This window comes from Chiroxiphia lanceolata, chromosome 3, assembly GCF_009829145.1.
Source record: "Chiroxiphia lanceolata isolate bChiLan1 chromosome 3, bChiLan1.pri, whole genome shotgun sequence".
NCBI classification, from domain to species: Eukaryota; Metazoa; Chordata; class Aves; order Passeriformes; family Pipridae; genus Chiroxiphia; species Chiroxiphia lanceolata.
The window spans coordinates 37,491,842-37,505,064 of NC_045639.1; the positions used below are offsets into that span (position 1 = coordinate 37,491,842).

General features: G+C 36.4%; 1 protein-coding gene across 3 annotated transcripts in view; it reads right to left on the reverse strand.

The window, feature by feature from the left end:
• EXO1 (exonuclease 1) overlaps positions 1–13,223 on the reverse strand; it is a 30,383-nt gene that overhangs the window by 4,467 nt on the left and 12,693 nt on the right. The window contains exons 1-12 of one of the 3 annotated variants that reach the window (XM_032684515.1): positions 12,643–12,977; positions 10,152–10,271; positions 9,130–9,253; positions 8,202–8,339; positions 7,773–7,985; positions 6,558–6,745; positions 5,605–5,701; positions 4,796–5,012; positions 3,530–3,785; positions 1,868–2,084; positions 1,598–1,780; positions 932–1,033 (exon numbers count right to left, since the gene is read on the reverse strand). In XM_032684515.1, the coding sequence (XP_032540406.1) occupies positions 932–1,033; positions 1,598–1,780; positions 1,868–2,084; positions 3,530–3,785; positions 4,796–5,012; positions 5,605–5,701; positions 6,558–6,745; positions 7,773–7,985; positions 8,202–8,339; positions 9,130–9,253; positions 10,152–10,271; positions 12,643–12,803 (2,016 nt within the window). In that variant the 5' untranslated portion in view covers positions 12,804–12,977. Of the gene's footprint in view, positions 1–931; positions 1,034–1,597; positions 2,085–3,529; positions 3,786–4,795; positions 5,013–5,604; positions 5,702–6,557; positions 6,746–7,772; positions 7,986–8,201; positions 8,340–9,129; positions 9,254–10,151; positions 10,272–12,642; positions 12,978–13,223 lie in introns of those variants that run through there. The other 2 variants (XM_032684513.1, XM_032684514.1) reach the window with 2 other exon arrangements.

Here is a 13,223-nt window from a genome sequence, read left to right on the forward strand (position 1 = left end):
ACAGCCAAGGAAATAAGTGGAAGAAATCCTCCTACTAAGCTGCTTGCTTTACACAAACCCTTCTATCCTCACAGATTTTCAGCAGCTTTTCTATTATCTGAAGGGCTCCAAGCATGCTGAAATTTTATTTTTACATGATGCTTATATTACCTCAGTACTTCCATAATGTGTATTCCCCAATATTTATTACATTCATTCTCCCAATATAACTTTTACAAGAGCAGAACAAATTAAAACATTAAATATAGCCTCAAAAACAAAGTAATAAAATTCTGAATCCCAGGATGATTTCATTGCTCAGCCTTATTGAGGAGAAAATGTTAATATTGCAGAATAAAAATGTAAATTTCATCTTAATGAATAAGTTCCTGACAATAACCACAAGATGTCACTATTTTACAAAATGTAATATTTTTGTTTGGCACAGAGGCTTCTGATTTTTTGCCTGTTTATGAAAAAGAAGTCAGTTAGGCTATGCAGGAAAGGATGAAAACATCTTCCTCCGACTTTATCTTTTGGCCAATTCTAATGACACCACATAAGGAGTCAGAGCACTTTTAGCTGTTAAAGTCTTAGAAGTTTTACAAAATAGACAAATGTGTAAAGCTCTTTGAAATGTCAAAGACAAGGAACATAAGTTTATTCTAACTAAGGTTTTTTATACAAACTAAGGTTTTTTTGCGATAGCTTGTTTTTTTATTTTATATTGAAGTGTTTGAAATCCCCAAACAAATTGCAACTGTGTTATCAACCATAGGTGGCCTGGTTATATTTCATCTCAGCTTTGATGTAGATGAATAAGAACACAGTTTTGTCTTGCCAACATTTGCATTGCTTAAGCCTTTCACTGAGAGTTCCACAAGGAACTAGAAGAAAGCAAAAACTGATTTTCAGATTTTAATAAAGCTCATAAAGTTAAAAGAACTCTTACCTTAGTTTTCATGATTGTATTTTTTTTGTCAGTTCGAACAGCAGAAAATAGCAGAGACAGAGTATGTTTATCATCAGCCAGTTTTGAATTGGAGTCAGATTCCTTCATAAGAAAATTGATTTGGTTTTAAAACAGGTTGGGGTTCGTTTTTGCAAACACAATATATATTTTTGTATCTACAGCTATATACCTTAAAAGACAACCTTTTCAGTAGTTCTACGAACCTATACAAACACCTGGGCTTACTTTAAGCAAACAACACTATGAAGACATATATATATATATATATACACATATATGTATATATATATTTATATATATATACACAAACTTTCTGAAAGGACTTCAGAGACTAACAAAAGCAGAGAATAAAAGCTTGCCTACCAGGGTTTTTTATGACCCACTGTAGAAATAGCAGAAAGACTGAAGACAAACTAAAACCAGACTTTATGCAAGCTAGTATGTCAATGCACATTGTATTACAATTATTTTAAGCATTGACAAGAATGAATTATAATCATTCTATGATTCTATTTAGAAACAAGTTTTGTTAGCACAAGCTACATCGTCTGTAGGCCATCACTCTGAAGAGAAGACTTCATTGCATAATTTGTTTTATAATTTAAAGCGAAAACAAATGCTAAAACAAATGTCTAATTTTCTTACCTTTGCATCTGAACTGTTGTTGGACATTTGTAATATTTCTGAAGACTCCAAACTAGATTCTGATGGTTCACAGGACTCATGAGACTGCGATGACTGTTCCAGTTCTATTAAGGGGGAGGACTCTTCCTCTATTACATCACACACTGCCTCATTCTCTGTTTGAATCCCATTAATCTGATCTTCCTGGGATACAACACAATTGTTTCTCTCTCTGTGAAACTGCTGTGAAAATACAGTATGAGATGGACCAGGGTTTCCTGAATTACTTACGAGGCTGCTAAACCACTGGAAACAACTTTTCTGCATTTCTCTGGGAGGTGTAAAGACAGTCCTGGTTGATTTTTCAGTTTCTGAAAACTGAGAGACATCTTCTGCTACATTTTTTATTTCCTGTTTCTGGCAATCCTGCTCAGTATCTTGAGTTAGATCATTATCATCATCCTTCTTTGCTCTACTGTCAAACATAATTGCATCGCTGCAGAAAAACCTAAAAAAGAAACAAAAAAGTAGAGGCAGGGGAGAAGAAAGTTACTGCAAATGTATCTCGTCTCCAAAATCCAACAGCTGTCTCTATCCATCAATTTTATTTTCAAGGTATGTTTGCAGACAAATTATTTTGACAATGGGCAAAGTCCTTCAGGGAGGCATTTAACAAATAACAGTAAAAAAAGGGAGGGAAAAAGCATCTGTAAACATGTCATTCATTGACTGGAATACTAATAAGGTTCTTCACCAGAAAGCAAAACATACAGGAATCCTACAAAATTTAAGAATATATTAATTAATTATCATAAAGCTAAGCAGTAGTGAAATACTTCAGGCACCTCTTATCAAGGAAACTAGAACCTTACTACTTCTCTTCCATGCTATAGCAGCAGCTCCTAAGAGTACTAAGCACAAATTTAGAGAAGAACCTATCGTCACTGACAACTCTAAATATTTGATACAACATAACAAAACTTTCAGCTCAGGAAGGTGTGCCTTAAAAGTAAAGAACATCAGTATTAAGACTGCTCTGTAAAATTACACTGCTTTAAAATATTCAAAGTATTTAAGATAATAATCATACAATAACAGGCTTAAAGGTGATAATGCGTTGTAAAACAAATTCAAGCAGCTGTGGCCAAATGCAACTGAATGAAAAAAACACAAAGACAAACAAACAAACAAACCAACCCAAAAAAACAAGAACAACAAAAAAAAAACCAACCAGAAACCCTAACAAACCCAAAGTCACTCTTCTCAAAGTGCTGGTGCAGAGATCAGCAGTATCAACTGAATGGGATAAGAATAGGTATTTGTCATACAATATGACCAGTTTGAATTTATCAAAACAAAAAACTCTATCAACTTAAGTCAATGTATTGACTAACTGCTTATATATTTGGCAAAAAGCAGCTACTTTTTTTTTTTTTGAGATATGTCATATAACCTTTACCTGGGAAAAAAATGGTCAGAAGTATTGACTATTATACGGAGAGACTATAAGTAGATCACAAGGCTGGAGCATCTCTCCTATGAGAACAGGCTGAGAGAGTTGGGGTTGTTCAGCTTGGAGAAGAAAAGGCTTTAGGGAGACCTTATAGCACCTTCCAGTACCTACAGGGTAGCCTACAAAAGAGCTGGAGAGGGACTTTTCACAAGGGCATGTAGTGATAGGACAAGGGTAATGGCTTCAAACTGAAAGAAGGCAGGTTTAGATTAGATATTAGGAAGAAATTCTCCACTATGAGTGTAGTGAGGCACTGGAAGAAGTTCCCCAGAGAAGCTGTGGATGCCCCATCCCTGGCAGTGTTCAAGATCAGGTTGGATATCGTTCTGAGCAACCTAGTCTATGAAACATAAGCATTTTGCTTAGCATTCATGTTATTTCAGCAACCAGGACAGCAAACAGTATTTTGCTACTTATTAAAACATACGACATAAGCATACCTGCTTCTTGTTCCTGGAACAATTACAGCATCCTTGTCTTTGTTTTTCCTTTGTAAAAAGGAAGCAAATTTATTTCTAACTCTGGGCAGGGAGTTAGAGCTTTCTTGAGTGAGAGAACTTCCTGAAGAATCAAGGCTTTGTATTGCTGAGACACTCTTTTGTCCTTGACCCTCATGATCATCCTCCTTCTTGACTCTTTTTGCTTTTGTAAATGAATATTGCTTCAACAGATCTCCATCTGAGACTTCTTCCAAATCTAGACAATTTAAACATTATTGCAGAAGCACAATACTACAATTAACCAGTGATGAAATAACTAAGCTTTACATATTAAAAATATTGGTAAGGTCTAGTAGGAACATTATTGACATTACAGTTAAAAAGTTTAAAACATTGTTTTCTAGTCTATAACCTTAAAAATAATTTTTTGCAGATGGAGTGAAGACAGAACAACTAAAATGAAACATAATATTTGTTTTGGATATGGTGTGGTTTGTTTTTTTTTAATGCTTTGAAAGCAAAACTAAATTTGACTTAAAGGCAGGTTGCTAAACTACCTACAAGGTTTGATAAAAGAGAGTAGGAAGATAGCACGAGTAACAAAGGCCAAAAATAAAGGCCTAGTGGCATAATCAGAAAGCAAAGAAAGCAGAGGAAGAGAAAATACTTAACACATTACATAAAGCACAATGGGAGCAAAAAATTGCCCCTTCTATTAAAAGCCCACAGCTTATTTCAGCACATATAACTTAGGTGAAGTAGAAGACAAGATAGCACAGATCCACTAGAGGAAGTGAAAAAGTTGACAGAAAGAACACCTATACAAGGGATATAGGCAACACAGCGTGAGAAGAGTACAGAAAACATTCTTTAAGTTTTCTGTCTGGCAACTAATATCAGTGCTAGGAAAAACACAATGTTTTAATTTCTTCACAAGCCATTATAAGATAGAAATTAAAGCCAAAAATATATAAAAATAGAACAGATTGTATTAAACATAACTTCAAATTGAAAACACTTAAGCTTTATAGCAAATTAAAGAAAGTTAAAATCAAGTGCTGTGGAAAGTTGGCCATCACCCTCGATCATTTTCTAGGCTTTAATATTATGGCTTCTGAGTCTTGTAGCTTGTTGAAAACAGAATATAGACAGTAACAGTTAAGAGTTAAGCCTCTAAAAGTTGCATACCATCAAGTCCAAGATAAAATCCTTTCTTTTCCCACAGCCTTCTACTGTTATTCACATAATTATTTAATAAAAACATACCACTCCTCGACCTTTTTGGCAAGAGCTCTTTGCCTGGAAGCTTTAGCCCTTTAATGCTGATTATTTTCTCCATGCCTTTGGTTGTTGGTTTGTCTAGTAAATGCATTTTAGGAGGAACAGTATCTTCAGTAGGGCCAAACTGGTATTCTCTGCTCCAAATGCTATTTACATGATTATTACGTCTGTCATTCCAGCCACAACTTCTCTGCTGCACAAGCTACAAAAAAATTAAAAACCAAGACACAGGTTTATAATCTTGCCTTCTACATATGATTTCTTGATTTAGTATACAAGGACATTTTAACATTTGTACTTCTAGTGACATACTTAACACAAGCCTTTTCTTTTTTTTTTCTCACATTTCTCACACTTTTTATACAAATTCCTTTTTTTAGTGCTGACATGACTTCATTTTAATATGGTGTAAGTGATTAACTGCTCTTCTGAGACAAAATTGAAAGTTTAAGTTTTATTTCTATTCAGAAAACATAATTTAGGATTATACTTGGAAAAAACCCAAATCTCTTCGAGAATTTTCTTTTTAAGTCACTTACTTCTGTCAACAGTATTAAGGACTTACCAAAAAAGTCTGAAAGTAAAACTAAAGCAAACATTAAAGTCAAATGTCATGAAAAATAAAACTTTATCTGCAAAAAAAGCAAAAAAATATGCGTGTGGAAGCATATGGTTTCTGCAATAACAGAATAGCTCTCACTGCCAATTCATTTGAAAATAACATTCACATTTTTTCACAAATGTTCAGACCTACATGAAATTTTCAATATATAACTTCAGAACAAAGATGTTACCTGTGCAGTGTCAGGGTTATAATTATCAATTTGTTCCATTGTATTGATATCAATGTTTCCAATGGCAATTTGAAAAGCAGTATCATCACCAAAATGTCTGTTTCCATCATCGTAAAGGAAAATATCTGAATATTATATTACATTTCAAGAACTATAGAATGAAAGTTAGAATATCTGTTTCCCATTTTTATGCTAACAAGCATGGCTAGAATACTAACCTAAAGGATTAATACCACTACTTTTGGCTCAATCTGATGCAACAACAATTGTAATTCATGATTTGCCGAAGGACTGCAGATCTAAGTCAAAATTAAATCCTTCCATTATCAGCAGAAAATTTACCATCTTTCTCTTATTTCTGGAAATGCCAGAGATTAAGTGGCTTGAACATATAAAGCTAGTAACTACTTCAACAGTATCCTCTCTTTCTTCATTTTCCTAATCTTTCATGCTGAAATTTATGTTGCACAGATGTGGCAAAATGCTACTTGTTCTACAGGAAGAGATATCTGGTAAAATAGGAAATGCTTAGATTAGAGAACGAATTGAACACAAATTGCAAGAATTAACCAAGTACAGATTATAACACACTTAAAATAGCCAGAAATTAAAGACAGTCATAAAGTAACTCAAACAGTTTAAATATAACCTGTATTTAACAATTGGTTTTCTAAAGAGAAAAAAAAAAGGATTAATAACTTCTGCCTAAAATGATGTATCAATGATAGATCACTCAGTTACCCTCCGGCACGCTTTTTAAACTCATTAAAGTTGAGCAAAGGAGCAAAGAAGAAAACCACTCCAAAATTTTAAGAGTGCAGAAAAGCCAGGCTTTAGTAAACAGCAGGGGTGCAATGCAAAATCTAAGCATACCACTGATGGAATGAAAAGTATAAGACACCCCATCTGTTCACCCTTATTTCCCCATTCTGCTGTTTCAACACAAAGGATACCGTCCTGCATAACTTAGTGTTTCTGGATCAATGTCATCCCCATATGCATTCAGAGGAACTAATTTTCTGTTGAGAGGATCAAAAACTAACTGATAAAGGAATGTATTATTGGCTCGTGTAAAACCCTGTATGTATTCTTCTGGTACTGTTATATTCATCTTCAAGTACTGCCCCATTTTCTTAATAACCTGTAACAAAAAAGAAATTGCTCAACTGCTTCATTTAAACAGTTCACACAAACAGTTAAATACATGTTGATTATTAAGATCTTTGATGCAATTAAACGTAGAATGCACATCCTGTTACAACAAGAAGATTAAACTTAACCAAGGGAAGGAAAGAAAAAGAAATTTTGCACATTATTTTCCCCACTCAAGTTGCTTACAATCACATAACACAATTCAACTCTTTATAAATGCTTCTTGTTCAATAAAGTACAAAGTGTGATTAGAAATACAAAGTGTCTCCTTAAGGTATACTATTTTAAACTAATGCATATCCTATTTTATTATTCATATTATCAGGACACATAAGCAATGCATGGGTGTTTCTAGAAGAGAAAAAAAGCAATACTAATCAGATTAAACCCTGACATTTTGCTCAGGGATACATGAAAGGAAATAATGATTTATATGGAAAAAGTTCGAAGTTCCCTTTTTACTTCCACAAAAGCCAAATCAGTTGCTTTGATGCCTGATTTACATGATATAAACCATTTTAAAAATAAAAATCATAGTTCTTTGTGTACAGCCTGTGAGAGAAAAAAACCCCAAAATACACTAAAGCACACAAGTAACTTAAGAAAGAATATAACACACTAAGTTAATTAGACTGCATACTTAAATGCTTCTCTGGATTAGATTTACCTGCCTTCAGGACAGACCCATAAGGTATTCTTCTCATTAGCTCTTAAAAACCTCTCTACTCCCTTACTACCTACACAGAAGTTATTCTCAGTCTCTTAGACTCTCTATTTTCTAATGCTAGATTTGTTTTCATTTCATACATCGAACAAGAAAAAAAAACAAAAACACCCAACCTTATTTTTTGTTTTGCACATTCCAAACTTTTCATCCATACTGTTTTTAATACATAAATGTCCATATCCATACACATGTAATTAAATAAGATTTCCAATCCCTGCCCCTCTCCCACACAGGTAATGGGGGGAGAAATGCAGAGCCTTACCAGAGAAAAAAGCAAAACCAAATTTACCTTTATAATATCTGGATTGTTGGCTAATTTTAGTAACTTGCATGCTTTAGCTAACCCAATTCCATATATTGATGCGAGGTAGTCACAACCAGAAAGAATACACATGTAGCGGAATTTCTCTTCTGTAAACACATTTCCAAGCTGTTTGCAGTTTCCTAGTCGAGCTTGATCTATCTCTAGTCCATTTCCGAACTTGTCAATTTTCAGAAATACCTGAAAATTAAGAGGAAATGAAAACAACATTTTTCACCCGTATAAGATAGTTCCTTGCACTTGGTGGAAACAAGAGAGGCAAAGTGCTATTCTCATCTCTTCTGTTTCCCACATTTACTGTAGAAGAGTAAATCCACAAAAACATATTTGGCAACTTCAAACTCTGCTTTTAAGATACCAGCAAGAGGTAAAAGCTGTTAGTATTTTCTTCCATACCTTTTTACATCCAAAAGCTAAAAGATCAGAGTCTTCTGTAATTATAGCTTGAACAATGCCAATCTTATTAAGATAAGCCAACTGAGCATCAGCTTCATAAGGAGCAACAATGCAATCAACTCCCCGGGCTCGTGCAGCCTGTACGTAAACAAGAAGCATACAAGTACTTTGCATCAATTTGCAGCAATTACCTTAAGAGATCTGAAAGCATAAGAACCTCTATGTTAAAAAGCCAAAACCATGATCTTTTTAATCACACACCCATCCTGCCCCATTAGAGCCTGATATTTCATATTCAAAACCTCAAGTTTCAAACAGTTTAGACCTATATAGACTAGTTTACAAAAACAGCCTTTCCTGTGTTGGCCTGTAACACCACGGTCACTACATCTGACCACAGGTGCCAGCTTCAAGCTCATGCAAATTATATTCTGGACAGAGGAAAACACCACCAGAATAAACTTGATACTGTTTTGACAAAGATCCTATGACTGCAGTGGAAGCATAGTAAAAAGCTACTAGAACAGTTTTTAGGCAGCCAATTTTTTTTTTGCAGTCTATGTTCAGAAACTAGCTGAGGGGAAAAATATAAAAAACTAATAACTGTGCTTAGTTTTTGTGCATCAGAAGTGAAACTGAGGAGTTATCAAATTCAGTTCATAGCAGTAAGAAGAGATATTTCAACTGACACATCATTATTATTTATACAACTGGGCATAATAAGCTAGAAGTGAAGTTAAAGTTTGTCAACTGTGCTTAACACAGTCCTGTAATATGTAGGACAACTAGAGACTGGGAAGGAAGGAGTGTTTTTCTTGCCTACATAGAAGAGGTAGTGATGTAGCCATAAAAATGCAGACTAAGACATGCTACCTACTGCATATTTTTTTTTTAAAAACTGGCATTATCAACAGTATTGACAACTTACTTTAATAACTTCACGAGCCATAGCATGGGTAACATTTACACTGCGCCCAAAACATTCCCTGGCTTCTGACAGTTTCCCTTCCTGCAACAATTGTTTCCCCTTCAGAAGACTGGCTTGACGCTTCCTAAAAGATAGACAAAAACATCCACCAATTTCAGATTGCTTTTCACTTGAAAGAACAAACAGCAGAGAGGACTAAGAGAGACAGGTGGCAAGGGGGGGGGGGGGGAAATTGGAACACTACCCAAGTCTGGTCTATTGAGTAATTTTTTTAAACATAAGAATAACTAAGTTATTGTATTGACAAGGATAACTAGGTCAGCATGTTGAAATTTATAGTATTTCCTCAGAAAACAGTGACTAACCAGGAACTGAAATCAGCAGTGTGAAAGAAGAAATGCACCCACTCTCAGTTTGCAGTCAAATAGATTTAACGAATTTTGGGAGTATCTGCCATTAGATACTTATTGGTTTAGAGGACAGAAGGAATAATTTACTTAATTTCAAATATCAGAAACTGTTCACTCCATGCTGAAGGGAGCATATGTCTCATGGGAATTTATAAACAACAACCACTGGTGAAAAATTCTCACAGCTTGAGTGAGAAGTCGCATTTCTAGTGACCTGAATCCAAACCTGATATGAGTTTTCTTATTACAGAGAAAGATGAGGAACGTGATATTAGTTTTAAATAAAATTATATTGGGAAGAAATATTTTTGTCCAAAGATCACAAGGGCAGGCAAACTAAAAGCCTCTAATACATTACAGGAACTAACGCTCAGAGGTTTACTTCCTTCCTCTTATCAAATGGCTTTCATTTACAAAGTGCATTTCTATTTTTGGAATAAAACCTCTAAGAAGTTTAATTTTAGATGTAAATTAAATGAAATCACACTACACTGCAGGGAAGTTTACCAGACCTTACTACCTAGTTGAAGTTTGAGGTTTTTTGACTTTGAAAATTAACTGTAGTGATAAACACAGTGCCTTGCTTGCAAATCAATACAGCTCAGTACTTACTCTCGTCGGGCCTTTTCCACTTCCTTCTTAGAGGGTAGAGTGCATCCATCAAATACCAGAATTGGTTTAATTCCAAATGAAAGGAGCATCTCAACAAGTTTCATACAGAAAGCTACATAACTGTATTGACAATAACAAAAGTAAGAATAGAAAGATAAACTTTATTGTCAACCACAAGTCTGTTGCATATTATCTGTCTGCAGAAAAGGAGAACTGCAAGTTTAGGACAACTGTTGTTCAAGGATCTTAACAGGCTGTATATTTCCCCAGCATCACAAAAAGAACAAGAACACTTGAATGCTGTTTGGTTGGTTTTGGAGGTTTTTTTATTAGAAACAGTCCACCTCCCAACTCAGAACTAGACTGACTGCTCCTCTCTCCTACACAAAATGAAATAAGAACTCAAGTACAATTCAATTTGATTCTGCAACATTGGAATTCAACACTGACAAAAACTTGAAAAGTTAAAACATGGATTGTCTTTTTAGTTTCAGCAACTCAATTCGTAACGGCCAGAGAAAGAGGAGGCAGACAAGCACAGTACATGATCTTTCCCCAGAAATGCAGACTAAATGCACTTCTGTAGAGCTGAAAGTTATTAAATCTCTCTTTATAGAACTGTCCACTCTGCTCTCTAGACAGTGGACACATGCTGTGGACAGACGTACAAACCTATCTTCCCATACTAAAAATACAGGCAGAGCACTGAAAACATTACAAAAGTCAGAAAAGTTCCCCTATCTGTACTTACTGTGAAGATGGTGTATGGGCCAGGAGGCAATCCTCCACTGCCTTTCAAACCCATCCCTGGAAAAATATTTCTTGGGAATCTCAGACTTTATTTATTCTCTCAGACCTCTCATCTCCTTACCTGTTATTTCTACAGTTCTGTAGAAGACCGTTTTATATCAGCAGCACAGAACTAAAACATAATAGCTGCTGTAAACACTAAATGCATTACAACGATGCCCAATGAAAAAAAAAATCAAGTGTTTTTATTTTAAGGACACTGTTTAAAACAAAAAGAGTAACCTTTTCAGCAGGGGAAGGGAGGGGAAGGAGAGTGGGACTTAGAAGCATTTAGAATGTAAGGATTAAAGACACTGAATTTAGAGCTACAGAAAAATAACTATGATTTTGAAAGACAAGCACTTTAGTTATATAATACAGATGAATTTTAAACTGTGAAAGGATGCTAAACTATAGTTTAAGTGCCAGTCTAGGATGATACATGCATGGAAACAAGATTTGCTCATAAAATATTTATGTATTTAAATTCAACCATTCCAAAGTGTCCTATAACTATGAATGTTTCTCCTGATAGACAATTTTTTCCTCAACTGAAGTGTATCCCATTCTCAGGACTCTGAGAGACCTTCATAACCTTCAAAGGCAGGTAGCAGGGTTGGATGAAACTCCACAGTTCTTCAAATCAACAGAAGCAGGAGTAAAGATTTGAACCCATTTGCAAAGCATCAAGTCTCTCTTGCCTCCAATCAAACATTTGATGGAGCCAAGGTCTTCTCTTGGTGGTGCCAAGCAATAGGACAAGAGGCAACGAGCAGAAACCAAAACACGGGAATTCCTACTTGGATATAAGAACTTCTTTACTGTGCAAGTGACCAAGCACTGGAACAGGTTGCCCAGAGAAGTTTTAGAACCTCTTACTTCTCTGGAGATATTTAAAAGCCACCTGGACACAATTCTAAGTGCTCTAGGGGACCCTGCATGAGCAGGAGGTCAGACCAGATGACATCCAGTAGTCCCTTCCAACCTTACCCATTCTGTGATTTAAAATTATATCCAATCTGAAATAAGAGTTCAACCCAGTTTTCCAGAGATGGACAAGAAGTTACACAAACCGAATTTAAGCTCCAGAGCTGAACCTGAAATATGACCACAATTTTCGTTCATTTCCCTTCCTCAGAAATATAACTGTGTAAATGAAAAATCCATGTTACATTAGAAAAGCTACTCTTACTAAAAATATAATACATTAAGCAGAAAAACTTACACCTTATTCAGAGCACAACCCATCTCTCATAATTCCTCAGTATCATTACAACCTTTGTCACAGCAGTAATTAAAAAGTATCATTGCATACAAAAAAGGTGCCTGAAAATAATACTAAATTTGAAACACATGAATTGCATGTACAGAATCTCATCTGAGAAATTAGATTATTACCTAGACACGCTAGAAAAAAACCTAACTCTCACAGCCATTGGTATTTTAACAAAAAATAGTTTAGAGAGTTTTTTCCCCAACGTATACTTGAATATTTATTTCGCACAGTTGAAAAACTACTTACTTATGGCCAAAATTTCCATTTCAAAAGAGTTCTAGTGGGACTGAGAATTCAGAAGCAAAAGTAAGAAGCGAAGCTGTTATATACTTAGCTTTATTATTATAAACTATTAGTTAAGAAACATCAAGCTAACAAAACTTTAATTTGCAAGAGGGCCGAGACGGAAACATAACGAAGACTTACAGATCCGTGGGCTCTCCTCGGGCAAGCTTTTCAGCGCACGCATAAGCGCCTTTGTGCAGCCAGCAGTAGGTGTCCACAGCGACCGTCAGCCCTTTGTACTTCTTCACGTGGGAAGGCTCGGCAGCCTCCTTGATGAACTGGAGCAGGCCTTGGATCCCCATGGCGCCGCTTGAGCTGCAGAGTGGGGGGAAAGGAACCTGGATCTTCGCTCACGGCACGTCGGGTCAGGTCAGATCTGAGGTCGCTGGGCCGGGGGCACGGGAGGCTCCTGCGGGTGCCCCCCCCAACCTCGGCTCGGGACCGCCTCGCACGCTCGGTGACTCTGTCTCGGCGCGGGCCGGCACCGCCAGGGGAAGGGGGTGAGCGAAGGGAAGGGGGTGAGCGAAGGGAAGGGGGTGAGCGAAGGGAAGGGGGTGAGCGAAGGGAAGGGGGTGAGCGAAGGGACACGACCAGCGGCCTCGGTCGGTCGGTCCCTGGCGGGACTACAGCGGCCCTCCGGCCCGGCCGCTGCGCGCGGCTGCCGCCCGGCACTTTCAAGAAGCGCGCGCTCAGGGCGGTGGCCCCGCCCCCGGCGCGCGGAG